Source organism: Saccopteryx leptura, chromosome 2, assembly GCF_036850995.1.
Source record: "Saccopteryx leptura isolate mSacLep1 chromosome 2, mSacLep1_pri_phased_curated, whole genome shotgun sequence".
NCBI classification, from domain to species: domain Eukaryota; kingdom Metazoa; phylum Chordata; class Mammalia; order Chiroptera; family Emballonuridae; genus Saccopteryx; species Saccopteryx leptura.
This window is the reverse complement of record NC_089504.1, coordinates 305,353,531-305,378,900: the sequence shown is the minus strand read 5'-3', so window position 1 is coordinate 305,378,900 and position 25,370 is coordinate 305,353,531. Positions and strand designations below refer to the sequence as shown.

Sequence of the window (25,370 nt, the reverse complement as noted above, 5' to 3'; positions counted from 1 at the left end):
GTGACTCTCACCTACGGCCATTCCACACAAGAGTTAAGAAAAGTTCTAGTTATAAACTCACAGTCTTTGTGAGGGGATGAGGCAGAAAATATGTGTGCTGATCACTTACTTTATGGCAGGCTTTCTCTGAACCTTTTCTCATCTCACTAAACTCACACAACAACGCTGAGAAACAGGATACTCTTCCCAGTTAACAAACATAAACTGAGGCTTGTAATGGGTAAACAGCCTCCCTAAGTCCCTACCTGGGCAGAGCAGAGCCATGACTCAAACTGGGTTTGCTTTCTCCTACGACTTTTCAGTGTCCTGTGTCCTCGCCAGCTTTCTGAAGAAACCAGATGATGCACAATATGACCACATATAGTATGGCAGAAGACAAATGTAAAAGCTTACAATTTTATCATGTATTTGCTTCTGTAATCTATCTTTCAGAATGTAAGTGAACTCGGGCAATGCCTTCTGAATTGCTAAGCTGAGAATAATGCCAAGGACACCGAGGAACTGGCTGACGCCGATCTGAGTGATCAGACTGCCGTGTTTAAGTTAGGCACGACCAGAAGGCGCCTGCAGGAGAACCCTCGCCAAACTCAGTCCAAAGCCACAACCGGCTCCATTCAGGTAGTTGTGAATATAGCAGCCGGAACTACAATGTTCTCTTTCCCCTGCAGATCTGTGGTTAAGTTTCCCTGAAAAAAGGAATACTACTGTTTCTCTTTCACATCTCTGGATGAAGCTCTACAATGCCAACGAAAGACGCTTTTGTTTTGCAGGTACAGAGCAAAAGATGAGATGAGTATAAACCTCAAACTCTAACAAGGAGTGACTACTAAGAAACGTCTGAGCTATGGAGACCTTAAGGGCACCAATGGCAGCAAGAAAGGACTCTCACACGAGGCTATGCTACCCCTGCGTTTACAATCACTCCTACTTGCAGAGACACCAGCAGCACAGCCCTCACTGAGGTGTGGATTTGTGGTAGACTTTCTTTTCTATACCTGCCCCTGAGCCCCATGCAAGGCTGCAGTCAGTCCCTTCAGGAAGCACATAGAGCTGTGCAGTGACCACTAATTCCTGGGACCAGAGCCGCCCAGCAGCAGTGAGCCTCAAGGTCCTAGTCACCTGCTGGGTGAGTGATTTATCTCACATAACAAATCCATTTAGTGGGGCCTCAGGGCAACCCTCCGCCTGAGAAGTTATCAGTGTCAGGCGGATTACATCCGGCAGGGACAACAAACATGGCCTGTTTTTTCTCCCTCATGGCAAGTTCTATTCAGGACTCTAGGAGAAGAATTCCTGAGGTGATAGGAACCACAGAAAGGCAGCTTGCCTCAGAGACACAGCAGAGCACTTCCTTGGTGAGCCAGCAACTGTTCTTGTGTGTCTGACTGAGGTGGGGTGCAGGGTCCCAAAACGAAATGACACTTTCTCCCAAAAACCAGGTTCCTTCAGAGTCCTAACCCAGACTAAATAACAATTATTTGCCAGCAAGGAAGAAACAAAGACATGTATGTGCTCCTTGAATGATAAACATAAGCTGGTCAAAGAGGCTGGCTTGTGAAATAGTAAGATGCTAGAAAGGATGAGCTAAGCAAGATGCACATTGGTCAGCAAAGAAAGGCCGGCCCAAGCGAGCCAGCCCTATTGAGGCAGACAAATACAACAGACACGGAGCCCGTGAAGAAATGTCATGTCGGTGGTTTCATCAAGGATTTGGAGCCTAATGGCACCTGAAAAGAATGGAAGAGAGACTACCGGCACTGCCTGGGAGCCACAGGGCAGGGTGTCCTTGCTCTGTGCCTGCCCATGGCTGACATGGCAGGGGTGGTCTGTCCCAAACGGGGAATGCCAACTACAGGAAGTCCATCAATAACATTTCTGTGTCTGGAATTGCCTCTCAGGCTGTATGAGGACATGTGCTGTCTTTTAAGCTACTCCATTCCTACGCCCTGTGCTTGGTGCGCAGGAGGAACAGGAAGAGGGCTCGGTCTGGGTCTCGAGTGACAGGGGGACTAAATTGAGAAATTCTGTCTCAGTTAGAGAGGAAAGCACCGAGACAGGCACCAGGTCCTCCCTCAGACACAGGAAAGAAGGGCAGCGACCTCTGGGGACAATCTGCGCTTCAGGACAAATTTCCAGAGTAACATGTAACACAGAAGACTTACCTGCGAGCAAGAAGGTGATAAGGCAAGTTTCCTTTGGCAAATAGAGCTTGAGACGAGAGCCACTGAAGACATATTCCACCACAGCTTCAGAACGGCCAGCCCGCTGCAGGAAGGGCAAGAACTGCTTTGCTTTTTGGGTGTCCTGGTGGAGAAGAGAAGAAAGAATCCTTAGAAAAATAAGAGGATTCAGGTAATGTTTCTTTCTTTCTGGTTTAGGACAGTCTAGTAGACCACAGGAAGCTAGGCAAATAACCTTGTAAAATCAGACATTTCTAAAACCACAACATAGACCAGATCTCTACATGACCTCCATAGAATATGATTAATCAAAACTTTCCAGAACATTCTCATTGGCTCTGTTTCCTTCAGTTCACTTACTAAGCAATTAGTAGGTATACCTGTTAGGAAGGGGCTTTGAAATGAGCATTCTACCCCTCCTCTGGGACAGCAAAAAGAGCTCCTCTTCCTTCCTACATGAAGTGGAGAGAAGACCATACTAATTTTGTCTGGACAGTAAATGACAGTAAAATAGACCTTTCATTTTCAATAAGAAAGACGTTCCCCACAGGCTGTGTGGTCAAGCCACTGAAGCCCTTTTGCAGGGAACCCGAATGGCTCTTCGCCCATCTCCAGCAGGCTAGCGGATTCAGAGCTCACTGTTTCTTAACCGGAACAATGCAGCCTTACGGGGCACCAGCAGGGCCAGCCCTGCTCAGTGAGCTTCTCAGGCACGAGCCAGGACCTGGAATACCGCTCCTGTTCCCAGTCTGGGAAAACTGTGACAGCAGGACGTGCTCCGTGGGGGGCAGCTCCCCACCATGTCACCCTGAGTAATTACAGAGACAGTGAAAACATGAAACTGCAGAGCACTTTCTAAATTTCTTTCCTGCATCCACACAAAATGCAAGCATTCTAGCCTTAAGAGTACCAAATCATAGACATTTCAAACCTCAGAGCTCTGAGCTACAGAGGAGCTAAGAGCCTTCCAATCCTTTCAATCTCTCAAACTACTTAAGCAGATGACAGAGTAAGCAAGTATCAACATATCACATGGCATGTGCTGGGTAAGAGTCCCTGGATGTCAGGATTCCCGAGGTTTTCCGGGCAACAGCAGGCTCTGCAATTTCCTGCCGCCTGCGACAGAAGCGGTCTGCACTCTGCCACACTCTTCCTTGCGAACTCCACTCCTAGCAACAGAGCTACTGTATCTAAATTAATGCACATTAGATAATAAAAATTTAACAAGCCATCAAGTATTTGAGAGTCTTCAGAGCAGTCGAAGGGGCTCTGCTCATTCAGAAACAGTGAGGTAGGCTGCTGAAAATAATATTTATAGTAATGAGATTCATCCTTCTCTTCAAACAGATTCTCAGAGAAGAGGGGAGACAGGCATCCGTTCTCTGTGTCTCTGATGGCACACTGCTAAAAGGTAATGGCACAACGAGCTTCAATGGATGGGAAACTCCCTTCCACGAACACTTAAGCAACATGTGTCCCATTGTACATACAGCAGGAAAGGCCTTTCTGGCAGCTGGGCTAACGTCCCGAACCGTCAAGCAAGACAAATGCTTCATGGGAAAGAAAGCACTACCTGATTAAAACCCTTCTGCCATACTAATCTAAGTCTGGGGCATTATTCATGAGCTGAGCTGGTAAGTCAACAATTATTATCAAATTGATTGATTACTGCAAATCATGAGGCAACTCAGTGTCTCTGAAGAGAAGGCCTTTTCCCTTGAGACTGCAATAATCTATAATTTTCAGAAACAGACTTTTGCTCATCGTTGTCTGTTAGATGCATTTATCAGAAAAAACAAAGTGCACACACACAGAGGTAGGCCTTTAATGTTAATACTAAAAAGAGGTTGGGCCCTGGCCGGTTGGCTCAGCGGTAGAGCGTAGGCCTGGCGTGCGGGGGACCCGGGTTCGATTCCCGGCCAGGGCACATAGGAGAAGCACCCATTTGCTTCTCCACCCCCCCCCTCCTTCCTCTCTGTCTCTCTCTTCCCCTCCCGCAGCGGAGGCTCCACTGGAGCAAAGATGGCCCGGGCGCTGGGGATGGCTCCTTGGCCTCTCTGCCCCAGGCGCTAGAGTGGCTCTGGTCGAGGCAGAGCGACGCCCCGGAGGGGCAGAGCATCGCCCCCTGGTGGGCAGAGCTTCGCCCCTGGTGGGCGTGCCGGGTGGATTCCAGTCGGGCGCATGCGGGAGTCTGTCTCTCTCTCCCCGTTTCCAGCTTCAGAAAAAATACAATAAAAAAATAAAATAAAATAAAATAAAATAAAATAAAATAAAATAAAATAAAATAAAATAAAATAAAAAGAGGTTGTACCAGACTCATCCTATTTTCCTAAATGATTACCTGAGAGATACCACTGACTCTTGATTGACATGGGTTTGAACTGCATGGATCCACTTACACACAAGTTTTTTCAATAAATACATACAGTATTGTAAATGTATTTTTAATAACTTTTTTCTCTAGCTTACTTTATCCTAAAAGTAAGTATATAATACACAAAATATATGTTAACCGACTTTATATAATTGGTCAGTATTCTGGTCAACAGGGGCTATCAATAATTTGAGGGGAGTCAAAAATTATACTTAAGTTTTTAACTGCTCAGGGGTTCAGCCTCCTAACCAAGACATTATTCAAGGGTCAACTGTACTTAGAATAAGATCAAGGAGAAGCAAAGGTTAGCCATGTAAAAATAATAATAATAATACTAGTAATAAAAATCAAAACATGTTCCTGTCTCTTTTTAAATCTCAACCTACAACTTAACAGCACGACTCCAGAAACAACATATGGGAAGAGAGCAAAGAGAACCTGACACGCCATTGACTATGACAAAGATGAGAAGGGAAAGCCAATTGTGACAACTGAACGCATGAGAGTCAATTTTAAAGGGCTACGAGAACTGGCCGTGCTTATTTCCAGAGGAAATCTGTATGACAACACATGGACCTCCCCCGTCCTCTGGAGGTAGTGTTCCAAAGGCTTCGGGAAGACGATACATCTACAGGTCATCCATGCAGAGCAAGATGGAAATTTCACACACGTTGATAGGATGTGAGAAATCAAAAAATTCTTATAAAGCAGGAGGGGGAATGCATTCGGGGCAACACTAGATCTATGTAAACACAATAAATTAAAATTAAAAAACATTGAAAACAAAAAAATTCTTATAAAGTCAACTAAATTGAATGTAATCACCAAAAGATGTCAGCTCTTTCAAATTTCAGACACAGGAAGGAAATAATGTCTCTTTTCCTTACTATCCCAAGCACTTCCTTTGCTTGGCATGGTCCTTTTCAATATGGAAATTCTTGAAACCTTTAATATGTATGTCAGTGGCACAAATAAAAGATGGGTAAGGCCAACGACAATTCCTTTAGGTGATGTAGCCATAAGTCAGTCTCTGATAATTTAGATATGAAGATTATTCATCTTAAAAGTATTACTATAAAACTGACTGAATGTGGTTAGATGATTCACCTTCCAAAGGGCCTGTGCCAGTAGAGCAATGTGCTTCAGTCTCTTATATTCATTTCTATGGTTACAATACGAGGTAAGCAGGAGAAAAGTTGCTTATGAGAAACAGTATAACAGACTGATTTAGGCCCTACGGAGGAGTTGAAGACACGACGTGGATCTTAAGGATGATGGAAAAGTGATCAAGTTCCTATCATTAAAACCTTTTCAATTCCCTTCCAATAATCCTGAAGGAGGCCCTTCTGAGATGTAGTGAAACTTAAGACTTCTTTACATCTTTAAGACTGCAAAATGTATTTTATTTTTTTCCCCTTTAATTGAATTTATTGGGGTGGTACTGGTTAACAAAATTATGCCAGTTTCAGGTGCACAATTCTACAGCACATCATCTGTACACTGTATTGTGTGTTCACCACCCCAAGTCACGTCTCTGTCCACCAGCATTTACCCCTGTACCTTCTCCACCTCCTGCCACCTGGCTCCTCCAAGCAATTGCCACACTGTTGTGGGGGCATGCAGTTATACGTTTATTCATTTTATTTTATTAATTTTTTCTTGATTGTCACTGGGTAGATATTTAATTTGGATGGTCTTTTTTCCCCCTCAATTACAGTTGACATTCAATATTATTTTATATTAGTTTCAAGTATATAGCATAATGGTTAGACCATTATATATTGATATTATATTTAGATTTTTTAAAAATTAAATGCCTCTTTTAAGGGATAATACCAAGACTTACAACAGAACGCTCATTCATTTCATGGTAAGACTATTAACTGTGTGGTGCTTCTACTTCCAAGTCTAGCTGCAGAGCTGCTCTGCCCCAGGCCTGCCGCACTGGGGTGTATATTTACAGGTGGGCTGGGAGTGCACCTGCCGTAGTTACCTGCCACTATATTGGCTCAGGACATTGAGAATCTGAGTAGATAAATTAGCCACAGTTTTCTGCTTTCTGTACCAATCTTCCTCTCCACTGGTGTAAATAATCAAGAAGTAACTGTACTTTTGAGCAGATAGAGTCCTTCTGGTTACACCGGTAGTTTTCACATTACCTGTGCTCCACAACAAACCATACATAAGTATTTTCTGGGACTCTGAGAAAAGCTAATTTAAGGATACATTAGCTACATTTAACTTGCACTGTGCATGGCATCTCTTTAAGGAATGTTTCTGCTTCCTCAATGCACCTTGAAATTGAGAAAGTAATGATGCAACAAATATGCCCGGGGTGACTTCATTCCAGAGGGTGTTAATATCTATACCTCCAACTTCGAGGAGCAAGGTTCCGACTGACCCTGAAGACAGGCAGGACGGTCCGCAGAGTGCCCTTAATTTACACAGCTCCTCCTCTCCCCGCACTTCTGGCCTGTCAAGTCCAAACCTCTTTCAAATGTGGGCACGTGTGTCCGGCCTGAAAGAAACCCCTCAGTACTCAGACTGCAACTTCTCCCTGCAAACTATCTTGCGGTGTAAGCAAACATGTGTTTACAGTAATTTAGTATTATGGATTATCAAGTTAGGGAGAGTGGGGAAGTTTGAGGTGGGAGGGGGCTGAGCAGGGGAAGCAGGACCCTCGTATGGCAAGCACAGGACAGATGTCCTGAGAACACCACACACAGCCAGGCCATCTGCATCCCAGAAGAAAACCACTGACATAAAGCACAGCTCCGCGATCTCGGGAACACAGGTTCAGCCTTTTGGTTTGTACTAGATGTCAGCAAAATGAATGCTATGACTTTTTCCCAGGGAAAATACCCATTACAGTCGGCATTAACACAGTTAAGAAGACTGGTCAGAGGGAACAGCACAACACACAAAACAGCACAGGGAAGTGGCAATCACAGTAAACCTATTAGTTAACAATTAACCACTCAGGATTATCATGTGCAAGTCTCTGATGGGAACTGTTAATAATGAAACTCACTAATTAGTTCTCATCATCACAATCACTCTTTGATTAACATCACAGAAAAAAGAACTGACAACAAATACATGCAAAAGCTTATTATAGCACCATGGGACTCCTCCACCGGCACTCGGCATTCGGCATTTGGGAAACTGGGCTGGGAAGAGCATTGGTCCTGAAGAAGCTTCCTGGAGGCACAACCATGTCCTGCTGGCCACTCCAGCAAACTGCAAAGGGCTCTCTCCTGCAAGGGAGACTGTCCTATCTTTACAGGGCAGACACGAGGCGCAAGGACTCTGGAGCAAGCTGCTGACTGGGTCTGACTAAACTTAACAAAGAGGCAGCAAAATCTGTGAGTACAAGGGAACAGATACACAGGAAAGCAGGAGCGCAGAGCTCAGCACTAACTGCGAAGGACACGCGCTCTCTCATCTAGGGAGGATGGTGGTCGTTCATCGCCATAGTTACCTACCTCTCTGCAGGGCTCCCCAGACCAGGAGAATTACTTCTGCTGCTTTTTGGAAGATAAATCATAAGCAGGTCCCCCTACCCGAAGGCAAAACAGTCATCCATCACTCCACACTCTTCAAAACAGCCATCCATCACTCCACACTCTTCCTCCTGCTCACAGCCTGGGCTCTATGGCCCAAATGACATCTTCCTTCACAGAATGAGTTTCTGATTCTCCTTGAGGAACCAGCTGTACAGCAGATAATCTCTCAATATAAATGGGACTCTGGGGCGAACACTTGGGAACTGTCTTCAGCTCCAACAATACCATAAAGCACTAAAAAAAAAAATTGGGAACCAATCTTGTCTGTCTGGCTGTCAATGTTTTATGTTGAGGTATGATATGAGGGAGGGGTCAGGGGAGGGCAGAAGCTTCAGAGAGGTGCAAGTTTAACAAGAATGAGTGAACACGGGAGAGAACCCTAGAGAAAACATGGACTGGAAAACAAATCAAATTACAAAAAACCAAAAAAAAACCCAACAACAAAAAAAAAAGTACCGAAGCTAGGTCATCTATAACCTTTCGTTAAGTGCTGTCTGGGGTTCGCATTTCTGACAGTTTCCTGGGCTGCTGTCTGCACAGGGGAACTGGGACAGGGGCCCTGGGCTCTACCCCCGAGGGCACGGGTCAGGAGAACCAGCTGCAGAAGCCGCGTTGGCACATAGCCCTGGGCACGGGAGGCTGCCATCCTCTGTGGCGCCCTCAACACAGAACACAACCTTCTCTTTTCTTTCCTAACTATTCCTTTATGAATTAGTAAGGTCGGATGGCCTGGCTAAGCAGAGTTTCCAAGCCTGCAGATAAAGACAGACCGAAGGGCAGAAGGATATGGCATGGTCCGCTTCCCAAACAGGGAGAGGGAAGTTGCCCAGTGTCTCCATGCAAGTGTAGCTCCGTGTCCCAAATGTGGAGGAAAAACTTCTCTGCCATCAGACTTGAAAGAAGCCTAAATCTCCCACCACTTAAAGATTGGGCTTGCTCTCAGGAGCCCTGCAAAGAACAGGCATCTATAAATATTTTCATGTGCTTGGTCTTGCTCACCATCTATTTCCTTTTCACAAGGTAAGGTCCTAAAAAAACAAACAAAACCAGGACATGGAAAATGCTAAGGAAAGAGACACTTCTGTGTTTATAATGAAAATATACATAACAGCATTCTGACTGACAATCATGGCGGTCTAATGAGAAGAAAGTCAAGTCATGTTACAGAAACATTTTAGGGACCCCTAGAATATGGCCTGGAATTTACCTAAATTCACCCCAAACAGGAAATATCTTAAATGTACCTCATCAGGAGAATGAATCCACAAACTGTAGTATACTCACACAATGGAATATTACTCTGCAATGAAGAGAATACAGGCAACAACATGGATGAATTCAAATGCGTGCTTCTATTCACACGATTTTAGCAAGGGTTAAATAATAAGGACAGAAAACAGATCAGTGTTTGCCAGCGACTAGGGGAAGGGCTAGGGGTTGATTCCAAAGGGAACAGAATTCTGGGGGATAATACAATTCTATTCTCTTAACTGTGGTGACAGTTCCATAGATGCCATGGCTCTCAAAATGTCCACGTTTTACTACATATCAATTATGCCTAAAATTTAAAAATAAATTAAAAATTGGCCTGGGTAAGTAGATTATGTAATATTTTTATTTTTGGCTTAAGAAAACTTTTTTTTAGTCAACTAATTTATAAGTAGTTCAGAAAAAATTAATTCAAAATTACTCAGTAATCACGTTTTAGATATACTGCTTTAATTAACTATTCAATGTGTTAGAGTATTTTGAAATTCAAGCAGAGAATAGTTTAGATGAGAAATCATGGAGTTAGAAGAGCATAGGGAAAAAATTGTATCAGTTTCCTAAAAAAAGCATAAAAAAGTATCAACTCTTAGGCAATGGCTAAAGAAAAGCAAGACTCAACTGACTATACAGGAGGAATGTTTTGTATAAAGAAAGAAAAAAGTGCTACTGAGTACACACGGCTACAAATATTTCTTTTCTGTCTTGAAATAAAATCAGGTGATATGGCTTAAAGTGAATAAAATAATATCCAACTGTTAATCAAATAAAAATTCTAAACAGGCTCAAGAGATTACTGAATGACTTTCAGTTTTCCAAATTGAACCAGCTGAAATTACGCTGTGAGAATCATTCAATTTAACCTTTAGATATAAAGTCATTTCATTTTAGTGGGAAAATCTGCATTTTATCATTAACAGGCAATACAATGCCCTTGGCTTGTTCTATAAGATATTTTTGTATTGTAAGTTTAGCTGAGAAAGCACAGTGATGACATATGTGTACCTTATATAAAAAGGGTGGACGTATATACCTAGTCATAAGAAAAGTATCAACTACACAAGCTCGCTCTCTTCCTATATTCAATCCTGTTCCTTTAATTTGCTGGAGGTGTGTAGTGCACCAACATGGTGCCAAGGCATGTCCTTCCTCATGTCTGACTGTCCACAGAACCATCTGAGAGTTATGGCTCCTAATTCAGGGGATTCAGAAAAGTCTCTACAAATAAACCACACCTTCTTCCCACCCGCTAAATTCACCCCAAATGGTCTCTTTTCCCATTTCTCCATATTCTATCTTCCCAGCAAGTCATTATAATTTTTTATAAAATTGATACTCAGTGTTTACAAAATCATGACCTTGTGAATTACGTACAGCCTTCCCTAGAGAACTCGCACCCCCCTGTTGACTCCTGCATGTGGCCTGTGAGACCTGCTTACAGCAGGTCCTGGGCCGCCCTTCCACCAAGACTTTGGAAATTCCTATCTTGGGTTAGTTCCTAAATCCATGCCTTCCACTTTCTTGGTTTACTCTTTTTCTTTAGGAAAAAAAAAATCCTATTTGTATTTCATGGAGAAAATTTTTTCTATCTCTGTGAGGTAAGTAAATAAGTTTTAGTTTTATTCTGGAGAAAGACCATCTTAGAACTATTTTGAATCCAATAGATAAAATACAGACATAAGAGATAGTGGTTCAGTAATACCAATCTGTAAGTAAAAGATGTATATAAGAACTTAACACACAGAAAGGCATACCTTTCAATTTTTTTCACCTTACATATTTTTCTAAAAACATGTAATTTATCCAAATTGTAGGCATTTAATTTATAGCAAACAAATCATTAAATTGTAAAAAAAACAAAAAAAAACAAAGCTGTTAAAAGTAGCACCTCTACTTAAAACTGGTAAATATAAACACAATCAAAGATGACAGAAAGAACCATTTAACAATCACGTTGTTTGTTACTTTTCTAAGAATCAAATAATGATTCTTTAGAGAAATATAGTCAGGTGCCACATAATGACATTTAGGTCAATGACTGATGGCATCTACCATGGTGGGAGCTAAAATCTCTTATTGCCCAGTGACACTATAGCTGTTTTATTTATTTATTTTTTATTGATTGATTTTTAGAGGGTTGAGAGAGAGAGAGAGAGAGAGAGAGAGAGAGAGAGAGAGAGAGAAAGGGGAGGTGCAGGAAGCATCAACTCCCATATGTGCCTTGACCGGGCAAGCCCAAGGTTTCGAACTGGCAACCTCAGCGCTCCAGGTCGACGCCTTATCCCACTGCGCCACCACAGGTCAGGCCACTATAGCTGTTTTAATGCTGCAAGGCATTACATGTTTGTGTGATGCTCGTGTAAACAAACCTACCACACCCCAAGCCATGTAAAAATACAGCACTTACAATGACTGTATATACAGCACACAGAACTTGATAATGATAATAAACGACTATGTTACTGATTTATGCATTTACTATAGCAGGGGTCAGGAACCTTTTTGGCTGAGAGAGCCATGAACGCCACATGTTTTAAAATGTAATTCCGTGACAGCCATACAACGACTCGTGTACGTTATGCATTATCCGATAAAAATTTGGTGTTGTCCCAGAGGACAGCTATGATTGGCTCCAGCCACCCACAACCATGAATATGAATGGTAGGAAATGAATGGATTGTAATACATGAGAATGTTTTATATTTTTAACGTTATTATTTTTTTTATTAACGATTTGTCTGTGAGTCAGATGCAGCCATCAAAAGAACCACATCTGGCTCGCAAGCCATAGGTTCCCGACCCCTGTACAATAGTATACTTTTATCATTACTTTAGAGCAGGGGTCCCCAAACTACGGCCTGCAGGCCACATGCAGCCCCCTGAGGCCATTTATCCGGCCCCCCGCTGCACTTCTGGAAGGGGCACGTCTTTCATTGGTGGTCAGTGAGAGGAGCATAGTTCCCACTGAAATACTGGTCAGTTTGTTGATTTAAATTTACTTGTTCTTTATCTTAAATATTGTATTTGTTCTCTTTTTGTTTTTTTACTTTAAAATAAGATATGTGCAGTGTGCATAGGGATTTGTTCATAGTTTTTTTATAGTCTGGCCCTCCAATGGTCTGAGGGACAGTGAACTGGCCCCCTGTCTAAAAAGTTTGGGGACCCCTGCTTTAGAGTATACTCTTTGCACTTATAAAAAGTAGTTTGTTATAAAACAGTGTGCTGTGTTATGTCAACAGGGGCCTCGTATGTTTTGTGCTTACTATCTCTTGATTGCCTCATTTTCTCTTGCGCTTGATTTGATCTTCTGTTTTATAAGTTTAGTGTAGCCTAAGTGTGCAGTGTTTATGAAGTCTACAGGAATGCACAGTGATGCGCTGGACTCCACATTCATTTACTGACTCACCCAGAGCAACTGCCAAGTCTAAAAGCTCACTTCATGGTAAATGCCCTATACAGGTATCTATCTTCTACACCATAATTTTATATTTTTACTTTTGTTTAGATATGCAAATACTTTCTATTGTGATACAATGGCCTATATTCAGTATAGTAACATGCTGAACTGGCTTGTAACCTAAGAGTGATGGGCTATCCCATACAGCCTAGGTGTGTAGCAGGCTAGACCACCTAGTGTAAGGGCACTCTATAGTTTTCGAACAACAAAAAAATCGCCTAACAATATTTCTCAGAATGAACGGTAACTCCATCGTTGAACAGCACAGGACAGTACCGTAATAACATTTGCTACAATTCTGGAAAAAAAACACAGGACTAAAACATAGCTTATACATAGTAGGTGACAGAAAGAACAAGGAACAAAGCACACCAAGAAGAGTCTACTGCTCTGGGTATCAATCACAAGGCTATGATTAAAATATAACCAGCCAGGAACAAACAAACACCCCCGCCCCCAATCTGGGCAGGCACATACAAGAATCTACCAATGAACGCGTAAGTGGAACAACAAACTGATGTTTCTCTCTCTCTCTCTCTCTCTCTCTCTCTCTCTGTTGCCCTTCCTCTCTAAAAATCAATTAAAAAAAAAAACCTAAAAGTTTGAAGTACAAATTTTTTCTTTAAAAGTTTTAGATAAATTTTTTATCACTTTCAAAGTCTGTATAGGTAAGAGGTAAGAATTTATTATGGGAACAGAAAACGGCTTGGGAGATAATTAAAATAATATGTGCAGAGTAAGGAATTTAAAAGACGATCTGATGCAGCACAAGTTTCATTTCATGGCTAAATCAAGAACTCAGGAGCAAGGAAATTGATGCCATGCTGACCTCAGCCCTGCCTGAGACAAGAACATAACTTCAGAAAAGGACACATGAAAAACATCTGCAAGCAACTTGTGAAATAAAGAAATCAAAATAAGTATTAGAAAAGGTTAGGTTACTAAAATAATCTCAACATCCCTTAAGAGTCCTGTGAACATTCATTTTTTGCCTGAAGTCGTATCAATTTAGGTCCAATATATCTTAAATAAAGGTTTTATTATGCCTAATTGGTCTTTTAAAAGCTCTATATTTTTAAAGAGTTAATAAAAATAGATAATTATAAAATCTGGAAGAGAAAGTTCTAGTTTTTGAGATATAAAAAGAAATGAACACTATTCTAATAAAAATTTATTAAAACAGAGGTGGTCGGTGTTTTGAAGAACATCAAACACACCATGATATAAAACCTAATCATTTTACTCAATAAAGATGCAAAGAATGATGACATTAAAAAACTACTATATGCTATCATTTGGCATATATCCCTATGGCATTGTAAAAAAACAAGTATAGACTATGAATTAGCTGATGGAATCAATGTCATTTATGAATGAAAAATACAATCCAAATTACCACAATAGCCAACAATGGGAAGCTAATTAAATCAATTACAGTACACTAAGAAGACAGAATACTAGGCAGGCATTGAAAGTATGGTTCAGGCCCTGGCCGGTTGGCTCAGCGGTAGAGCGTCGGCCTGGCGTGCAGGGGACCCGGGTTCGATTCCCGGCCAGGGCACATAGGAGAAGCGCCCATTTGCTTCTCCACCCCCCCCCCTCCTTCCTCTCTGTCTCTCTCTTCCCCTCCCGCAGCCAAGGCTCCATTGGAGCAAAGATGGCCCGGGCGCTGGGGATGGCTAGAGTGGCTCTGGTCGCGGCAGAGCGACGTCCCGGAGGGGCAGAGCATCGCCCCCTGGTGGGTGTGCCGGGTGGATCCTTGTCGGGCGCATGCGGGAGTCTGTCTGACTGTCTCGCCCCGTTTCCAGCTTCGGAAAAATAAAAAAAAAATTAAAAAATTAAAAAAAAAAGAAAAGAAAGTATGGTTCAGAAAATTCATATAAAAATAATTAACAAAAAAAAAAAGCAATTAAGCACCTACTATGTGCCATGTTCTGTTCAGGGCACTGATTGTATTGTTAAGTTCCTGTTCTTAAAAAAAGCTTATATCACTTCAAAAGGAAGGGGAGGGAGAGGTGTTTGGGTAGGGGGGGAGAAGAACCACACCACATTTTGGTAAGATGTATTTTTTTATTGAAAAACTGTCAGACTAGGTGGTGGCGCAGTGGATAGAACAGGGGTCCCCAAACTTTTTACACAGGGGGCCAGTTCACTGTCCCTCAGACCGTTGGAGGGCCGGACTATAAAAAAAACTATGAACAAATCCCTATGCATACTGCACATATCTTATTTTAAAGTAAAAAAAAAACAAAAACCAGGAACAAATACAATATTTAAAATAAAGAACAAGTAAATTTAAATCAACAAACTGACCAGTATTTCAATGAGAACTATGGACCTGCTTTTGGCTAATGAGATGGTCAATGTGCTCCTCTCACTGACCACCAATGAAAGAGGTGCCCCTTCCGGAAGTGTGGCGGGGGCCAGATAAATGGCCTCAGGGGGCCGCATGTGGCCCGCGGGCCGTAGTTTGGGGACCCCTGGGATAGAGCATCGAACTGGAATGCGGAAGACCCAGATTCGAGACCCCGAGGTCGCCAGCTTGAGTGCGGGCTCATCTGGTTTGAGCAAGGCTCACCAGCTTGAGCCCAAGGTTGCTGGCTTGAGCAAGGGGTCACTCAGTCTGCCATAGCCCCCCGGCCAAGGCACAGATGAGAAAGTAATCAATGAACAACTAAGGTGCCGCAAGGAAGAATTGATGCTTCTCATCTCTCCTCCTGCCTGTCTCTGTCCCTCTCTCTGACTCTCTATCTCTGTCATAAAAAACAACAACAATGAAAAACTTGTTTTGTTTTGTTTTAACAGAGACAGAGAGAGTTAGGGACAGAGAGACAGGAACGAAGAGATGAAAAGCATCAATCATTAGTTTCTCGTTGCACATTGCGACACCTTAGTTGTTCATTGATTGCTTTCTCATATGTGCCTTGACCGTGGGTCTTCAGCAGACTGAGTAACCCCTTGCTCAAGCCAGCAACTTTGGGTCCAAGCTGTTGAGCTTTTGCTCAAACCAGATGAGCCCGCACTCAAGCTGGCGACCTCGGAGTCTCGAACCTGGGTCCTCGGCATCCCAGTCCGACACTCTATCCACTGCGCCACCGCCTGGTCAGGCCGAAAAACTTCTGATGGTAATAATATAGCTGATTTTATTTTCTGGCTTATTTATATTTGATGCCTTCAAATAAAACTTCTGACAGAAGAAAACTGAAGGTAAAAAAAATGATTTGTTTTTAAAAAATGAAACCAAATTAACATTCAGTGGTGATTCAGCTATGCCCAGATAAACTTACAAATTATTCAGTTGGACAACTGTCCCTCCAGTGTTTTGGAGCCAAATTCAACATTCTCTAGAGTAAATTAGTTCTTTATAATTGTTCTGTATATTTTGAGACAATAAATACTACGACACTGTAATAAAGCCTGTGAACTGATTTGGGAAACATCTCAACTTGAAAGTGGATGTAAAATTTGCTCCATGATTCCTTCAAAAACAGCATCTAAGCCCCATGCTTTTCTAGCAACAATGACATTGAACTAAGTGTCCCCTTTCCTAAGGAATACAATTTTAACTTAGATAATAGTGGTTCAGAGCCAAAGTGTTGACAATAAGCAGAAAACAAAAATCACACATTATTTTGCATTGTGAGAATTATAAAAACTCTTTCTTTAGGATTCATTCTAAAATCACTTGAAGACTTTCTCTAACCACGTGGAACAAGCAATGGCCCCGAGTCAGTGCTCTCACAAGACTGCACTCCTGTCACAACTGCAATTATATAAGGAGTTGTGCATGCCATGTAAGAACTGCGCATATCTGTTTAATGTCACAGTTCCAATGCCCAGCACTGTGTCTGGCATATAATATGCTCTTGATAAATATGTATTGTTTGATCATTCATTCACTGATTCAACATAAAAAATGCATTAAAAATCCAGCCGGATAGCATATATTAGATATCAAATGAGAGATAAAGAGGCAATAAAGAACTCAGCAGAGGGAGGAATATGATTTGGGACCTGAACTGAAAAATGTTTGAAATAAAAACACTTCTGATGATGGTGATGGCAGTTACCATTTGTAGATTTCCTATATGCAGAGTGCTTACCAATTCAATAATGATCACCACCACCTTGTGAATCAGTTCTCTGCTGAGCTCTCATTATGCCAACTGCTATAAATGCTTTGCATGTATTAACTCATTCAATCACATCACAAAGCTAATCAAGTAGGGGCCATTATTATTAATTAAGATGGGAAGACTTTTATACATGGGAAGGCTGTGGCACAGAGAGGTTAAGTAACTTCTTGAAAGAGGCAAGGCAAAGTAATAAACAATGGAGGAAGTACTTGAACTTGGGTGGTCTAATATTGGAGCCCGTGCTACTACTAATCATGGCTCCATACTGCTATTATATTGTAGAATAGTGATTTTCAACCAGTGTGATGTAAGAATTTAAAAAACATACAATACCTGACTATATTTAGCAGGAGCACTGATCTCTCTCTAATGACAACAGCCAAAACAATAGCCATTTGGTATGAATGCCTATTTTTATTGTCAGATTGGCAAAAATATATTTTTGGTGTGCTGCAGAATTTTAGTAATTAGTTTATATGAGCTGTGAGATGAAAAAGGTTGAACATCGCTGTTCTAGGAAACACGTCTCCTCATTCCTAATTACTATCTATACAGTTAGTTAAGCCTGGAAGCCTGGAGCCGGGGTCACATTTTTCCAAACAGTATCACACTGTTTAAGATCATCATCTGGCAAATCACATTTAAACAAGGCTCTGAAGAGACACAAAAAAGGTGTCCCTTTCTTTGTTTAGAAAATAGTGACAAAAACCACCACACACAAGTCAGCTTGAGAACAGTTCCCAATCAATAGATGAACAGGTGTCAAATCATGGTAATAAGCGATTATGTAAATGCTGAGGAAAGCATGATCAGAAGACAGTGAGGATATAAAGGGGAAATTACCTGAAAGAAGAGGGAGAGGGGGAGGGGAAAGGGGGAAGGGGAGACATGATTAGGAGAGAAGAACCAGCCATCCAAGAAGAAATGCTACTCAAAAAGAGCTAGTTAACAATGTATTCATTGGAACTGAGAACTTGAAATAGTGGAATAAACTGAATATAACATGGAAGAAAATAGTCTTTACAGTGGATGGAATATCCCGGCACATTGCAATAATGGACTATCAACAAAATATAGGTTTTCCTCCAGAGTAAAACCTTGATAACAGCTGCTATTCTCAGCTACCTTCCAACTCTGATATTAGGTTAAGAATTTTATCATTTCTTCCTGAGGAACTGTGGCACAGAATTACCAGGTAATTCCAGGATGACCCAGAGCTCCAATTTAAGGATAGTTAGCTAGACATCAGCACTACAAGGAGTGCCCACAATTCTGTACACCATATTCTGCAGGGAATCTGTTGGAAGCATGCTAAATAAAGCCTTAAAATACGAGTAAGCAGAATGTCTGTGTTAGTAAAATAACTTACTTTGAGATGTTTATGTAAGCAATAGCCACAGGACAAAATGCGGTCAATCCAGAAATAAGGAGTGTTGTGATGGTGAAGTGCAGAGCAAAGCCAGGGCTGGGCAGACACATTTCCAGTTTCATCACATCACTCAGGAGCCATGGGAGAGATTAGACAACCCAATCATATACCTGAATCTGGAAATCAGGACTTTTACCAACTGCCTTCAAAATATCCTAACATTCACTTAGCCATGCCTGTAATAGGCTCATTTAACCAATTTGGATCCATGAAACAGATTCACAGAACAGTATCTACAGGCACCCACAGAACGAGAGAGCTGAAGAGTATAAGACAGTGATAGAAGAATCCACGCTGCTGGAGACAAGTACATTTGGAAAGAGATACCACTTCAGAAAAAACGCTCCTGGACTCCCTCAATTTCCTATTTTATTTTATTTTATTTTATTTTGAGAGAGAGAGAAAGAGACAGGAAAGAGAGAGATGAGAAGCATGAACTCATCAACTCATATTTGCAACAGTTTTAGTTACTCATTGATTGCTTTCTCTTATGTGCCTTGACCGGGGGGCTACAGCTGGGCCAGTGACCCCTTGTTCAAGCCAGCAACCATGGGCTCATGTCAGTGATCCCACACTCAAAAGAGTGACCTCGAGTTTTCGAACCCGGGACCTCAGCGTCCCAGGCCAATGTTCTATCCACTGCACCACCACCAAACTCCTTTCTCTATTTTTTGAACAAAGAAAAAAAATTTTTTTAAATTGTAACATCTTAAATAAAAGCAGAGGCTGTTTCTAGGGGGCTAATTTGCATGCATTCCTGTGTGTGAAGTCATAGCTAAACAAGGAATCAAGAAGAGAACTAGAAAAATTTGTGGCAGAAAATTTCCTTGAAAACAGAATTGCCTACGGTGACATATCAAGTCTTATGATTATCTGGAAAAGATGTTTTATTATAGGAAGCAACAAATAAAAGACCCGCTGTCTCAAACAGTGCTCCCCTGAGGTGTCACCAGGTCACAGGTGCTGAACTGCAGGACTGCGACACACTCACCAGGTGTCAGGACACCGTGCCTGTCTTCAGTGTTCAATACGTCTACCTCACTCTGCTACAGTGCCTGAATTTTCCAAAACAAAAGCTGGTCAGTGAACAAAAAGGCAGACCAAGTGTTGTACAGGGATGGAACCAGGCATTCTGCAGGTGAAAAGGATATATTTTAGAACTGTTTATTTTTTAAAGGACTTTTCACCACCAAATGACTCTTCATTTCCAGGTACAGAGGAAATAAAACAAAGATTTTTAAAACACATAATTTACATGCTGTCTTTCTGTCCAATGTTATAAATGCTTTTGTGTTTCTTTCATTTCCTCAATTGCTTCCCCACTTAAAGGGAAATAAGTAAAAACAATGACTTTTATACAAATATGGAACAAATATGTCAAAATTTTATTTTAACCCCCTAGGTAATGTGAAAACCAGCAAGTATCACAACTGACTTGAAGGAGAGTCTAAAGAATAAACATATACGTACAATGTGGAATGTTACAGTGATTTATAAAGATGCAAAACTTCACTGTGAAACTACACAGTGAAAATGTAATATTTGAAATCATCTACAAAGCAGAAGTCTGTACGGGTGTCATTTGTACAAACAGGAGCCACTGCATTATCACCAGGCCTTCACAATTCAATTCTTTCTCCACAGAAGGGTATAGAATCCGGTTAAAAACTAAGCAGTGTAAACTCAGTCCCAAAGAGTTACCAGGCAGCCCCAGCATTTCAGCAAAAGGCTACCCAATAATCTTCCCAGTTCCAATGCCTTTAACAACTTCTCCTGATACAACTAAATAAGAGAGGTGGAAGACTATGTCCTACAGTATAGAAATTTACAAAAAGAACAGGACTCAGCTGAAAAGAAGATTAAATTTGTAAAAGGAGATGTTGGGACACAAGCACTACTAACCGTGGAAAATGCTGAAATACAATCTTTACAAAACTCCAGCCTTTCTTTCCCATACCCAGTCAGAAACACGTTCAACCTAATACAGATACCCTGCTCTGTTATCCCCATGGAAACCATAAATGCCTTCAGATTTCTTTCTATAAGGAAAGAGGGATCTGCCTGCACCTAGTTCTGAGGAGTGTGAATAGGAGAGATTGACCAAACAAGAACTGGCCAAACAGGACTCCAAGGCTGAAACAACTATGGACAGAAGACAATAAAGTGATGTCCACAACCATTAGGGAGTGCAACCTAATGACAACCAACTCAATGACATAATCGAGGTCTCCTTGACAACATTCATCTCTGTTTCAGAGGGGGAGGTGGAAAAGGACATGAAAGGAAAGGGGCTCAGGGGAGGGGAGTGGGGGCAGGGGAAAGGCTGGAAGAAAGGACAAGGAGGAAGCATGAAAACAGCCTGGGAGGAACCTTCAGGGCAGTGTCACGATGGCATCCGGGTGCCTTGTACCCCAGGGCTGCAGTGCTAAGAGACTACAAGTCAATGAGCTGCACACTGCTGTCCAAGAACCTTTGAGTGGGGTAGAAGAACAAACACAGCAAGAAATACCTCCCCCTAAACTGGCCCAAACTTGAGCTACTGAATGCAGGAGAGGTGCAAGGAAATAGCTGTGAGAACCCGGCACAGGCACGGACCACCGCTCCCCTCCCAGTTACAGAGCACATGGTGCTTGCCCTAGACAGCAAGGCTAGCAACAGGGAGCGGCTCCTGCAAAGGTCCTTTGGGATCTCCCCGTGCAGCCAGCGCGGGGCCCAGCCACAGGTCCAGACGCTGTTAGATGAACGGAGCTCTAGAGCTAAGCAACCCTTCCAGGTCGCAGAAACCCTCCAGGCAGAACCAGAGGTGCTGACCTTCTGTGTTTGGCACAAAGAAGACATTAGAACAGGGGTCCCCAAACTACGGCCCGGGGCCACATGCGCTCCCTGAGGCCATTTATCCGGCCCCCTCCGCACTTCTGGAAGGGTACCTCTTTCATTGGTGGTCAGTGAGAGGAGCATAGTTCCCATTGAAATATCGGTCAGTTTGTTGATTTAAATTTATTGTTCTTTATTTTAAATATTGTATTTGTTCCCATTTTGTTTTTTTACTTTAAAATAAGATATGTGCAGTGTGCATAGGAATTTGTTCATAGTTTTTTTTATACTCCGGCCCTCCAACGGTCTGAGGGACAGTGAACTGGCCCCCTGTGTAAAAAGTTTGGGGACCCCTGCATTAGAACATAATTTTAGGCTAAGAGAGAGTAAGAGAAAGAAATTGCATTAAACAAAACAACAAAGAAGCATTTGTAACATCAAGTTACCAGGATTAGAAAGAACAGAAAGGCAGCTAGCTGAAGGGTAATGTGGAATTATATGAAAATAAGAAGACACTCTAAACAAGTGGGCCAGAGCCATATAAGGGAAACTGCAACTGAACGTAGACCTAACTTATAAAGCCCCTGGGCGACCTTGCCACCTTTACACCTTCTTCAGTCTTACTGGGCAAACCACTTTTTACTTCTCTGTAGTCAAAAACAGTATTTTTAAACTCTTCCGTTGAGGCTCAATTCCATTAGAACTTACAGAAAGATACCTTCTGCACATATCCCCAAGTTTCCTGCGGAAAGGACTGCTTCAAATATCCTGATGGGAAGTTCAAGAAGGCACTGAAAATCCAGGAACGAAAGGAAGAGAGAAGGAGGAGATGCTAGTGAAAATCCTACCTTTTATTTATTATTTATTTATTTTAAAGGAACATTTCCACCCTTTATATTTTCAAGTTTGAATCCCACTGGTCAACTCTGCAAATCTTCGTTTCATGATATGATGGAGGAAGAGGGACCAGAAAAACCAGACACTGCTCCAGAGCTAGTCTTTGGGTCATTCTAGGTCATGCTTTAAGCACCTTCTTATCAGTAATACCATGCATCGCCAATAAAATCAGTCATGAGTAGAGGTTACAAAATGAGGTAACACGAGCCAAGAAAGCAAAATTCAAGTGAGCAGAGCAGCAGTTAACAGAAAAGACACAGGGACCTAGTGTCAGCAAAGGCAAGAGATGAGCAGCAGAAGAAAGCAATGAAAAGAGACACATTGTGGGGACTCCATATCGTGAAAGGTACGCAGGTGTTCAGAGTACAATCTTATTCCTGTAATCTGTCCTTTCTGGGACTGGGAAATAGGACTGGAGAGGACAGGCTGCTGGTTTAGCTCTATCTTCTCACAGTACTGTCAACAAACAAATATCCTAAGTCCTCAAGCACCAGAGAGAAAAAACAGACACACAGGAAGCAGAGGAAAAGTGAAGTAGACTCCGTGACTCATCCAGCACTACACACACACAGTGGAGGAGGAGGGAGTGCCCGGGCTCAGGAGGGAACTGGGGTGTGCTGGCTGCAACCCGGAGACTGGGAGCTCTCTTACCTCGGAACGGTAATTGATTTGTCTGACTTACCAGAACAACAATAAGCCACACACCAGCCCCATTTTATTACCTGTTCTACACTCTATGTCTGTAGGAGATTGTATTTATTACAGAGCCGGCTACAGCAAAAACAGTAATAAATCCAAGATAAGCAACAGCCTTATATTCCACTGACATGCACATTCCAACTTTTTGTATGCTGGAGAGGGAATGGAGACAGGATTGGGAAAACAGGACCCACTTGCAGTGCAACTGTGGGTGTATGGTGAGAACTGGTCACCACAGATCCATCCTCCTAACCTAACCAGGTCCAGTGCCCACCAAGTCGGCCAAATTTCTAGCACGTATCCTGGCCTGAAGGAAACTGGACAGTCGACGAAGGAAGGAAGCAATGACCAGGACTTGTAACACCCTACTTCCTTGACCTTGAAAAATTAGAACTAAAGGAAACCGGTAACTTCTTCAGGATCCAAACGACCAGACTGGCAGTACTTTTTGTGCTTACCCTGAAAACAGGTGCAAAAGACGCAGAACAGCCAAGTTTTAAAAAGCCCCAGCCAAAAGGGAAGGTTCATTCGGTTGGCACTGCACAGATGCTGTGTGCAAAACACGCAGTTGACATTAACCTCAAAAATCATCTGCACCAACAAACAGAAAACAAAACCACAAGTTGGGAGCCATCATAGTGACACAATAGGCTCAACTAGCACAGCAGAGCACCAAGTTAGAAACTTACTTAGGAGCCGAAGAAGAACCAGTCCAGTCCTGGGAAAGCCGGTAAGTGGACCCAGAAAGGCCTGCTGGTGTCACCACTGCAGAGGGCAGCATCTCACATGCCCAAACAGGCTGTCGTCCTCTGGCTCCTGTGCCTGGAACCCTGACTTCCCGCCACAAGAAGCCAGCTGTGGGCCTTGCACTGGCTGAGTCTCCACAGACGCATTTTAATGACTCTGATCCTCACACCCAGTGAAAAAAAATTTTTTTAATGCAAGAGAAGAGATGGACAATGTGGTAGAAATTCAACTCTACAAGCTAAAGCCGTTAAAACTAGAAGAACTGTACAGGTATGTATCTCACAAACATGATATATAATCTCTTCTATATAGCATAGTTTTTGAGACTGTTCAGGAGACAAAATGTGAGGAGCTTACATACAGGGTTTATTTTTGTGTTATTTATTATTGTATTCAAAAGTGGATACAACTGTAAATCTACTTTTGCCTCACCCTATACGTCTCCCTCAGCTCCCCCAACATCCAAGGAGGTGTACTGGGGTAGGGACAGGTACTATGCAAAAATACCAGTTCAGGCCCTGGCTGGATAGCTCAGCTGGTTACAGCACTGTCCCAACACACAAAGGTTGTAGGTTTGATCCCCAGTCAGGGCGCATACAAGAGTCAACCAATGAATGCATAAATAAGTGGAATAACAAATCGATGTCTCTCTCTCTTTCTCTCTCAAGTCAATTAAAAAAAACACAAAACCAGTTCATAGACAATTATTTTGGCAGAATATTGTATATATACTGTCAGCCTAACAAAATTTTTATTTATCATCATGACCTGTAACTAAGATGAAGGTCATGAAAGGAAGGGGCAGAGGAAAACAGTTAAAAATTATAAAAAGGTTAAAAAAAACTTCTATGAAACCATTACACACATGTATTCCATGGCCTTCACTCTTAGTGCTTTCTCTAGGCCTACCTGCCCCCCACATGCCCACCTGTCCCTCAGACAGCAATAGCGCCAGCACGTGCCAGGAAGCTGAACACCCACACATCTCATTGACATGGCACAAGGACCCCCAACACACATGCACTTAACATGCCATGGTGACAGAAGCAAGGGAAGAGAAAGCGCCTCTGTTGTGGAGGGCATCAATAAAAAGGAAAAGAAAACCTCCAGTCTAACGGGATGTGAGGAAGGTGGACACAGTCATTCTGACGTCTATTTATTTTATTTTATTTATTTATTTTTTTAAAATTTTATTTTATTTATTCATTTTTAAAGAGGAGAGAGAGACAGAGAGGAGAGAGAGACAGAGAAAGAGAAGGGGGGAGGAGCTGGAAGCATCAACTCCCATATGTGCCTTGACCAGGCAAGCCCAGGGTTTCGAACCAGCGACCTCAGCATTTCCAAGTCAACACTTTATCCACTGCGCCACCACAGGTCAGGCCTCTGACGTCTATTTAAATGGCTTTTTCACTTTCACTTTCCCACCTGCTCAAGCTTTTTTATTTTATCTATGTGGTAATGGAGGGCTATTTAATTGGCATTTCTTTTTAAATAACATAAGTGCAAACCAATTCTTCAACATCCAGACGGAAAAAAGAATAAAGATATGCATGAAACTGAGCTACTGAGGGGAGCGGGGAGGGCAAATAAACCCCTCCAAACAAAGGAAGAATGTGAAGACAAGTTTCCTAAGCTCCATTGCTACCAAAAAACAAAACAATAAGAAAACACTGAAACACACAAAGGCAGGAGGCAGCATAAGATTCACAGAGAGCAATGTGGGCCACGGGGAGACCATGCTGGCAGGGGCACAGGGCGGTCCTGAGCCAAGCGTGCATCTGCCTCAAAAACCTGTTGTGGACTCC

At 42.2% G+C, this 25,370-nt stretch overlaps 1 protein-coding gene across 1 annotated transcript in view; it reads right to left on the bottom strand.

The window, feature by feature from the left end:
* SND1 (staphylococcal nuclease and tudor domain containing 1) overlaps positions 1-25,370 on the bottom strand; it is a 444,392-nt gene that overhangs the window by 152,885 nt on the left and 266,137 nt on the right. The window contains exon 15 of the mRNA XM_066362596.1: positions 2,163-2,304. Coding sequence (XP_066218693.1) covers positions 2,163-2,304 — 142 coding nt within the window. The remainder of the gene's footprint in view (positions 1-2,162; positions 2,305-25,370) is intronic.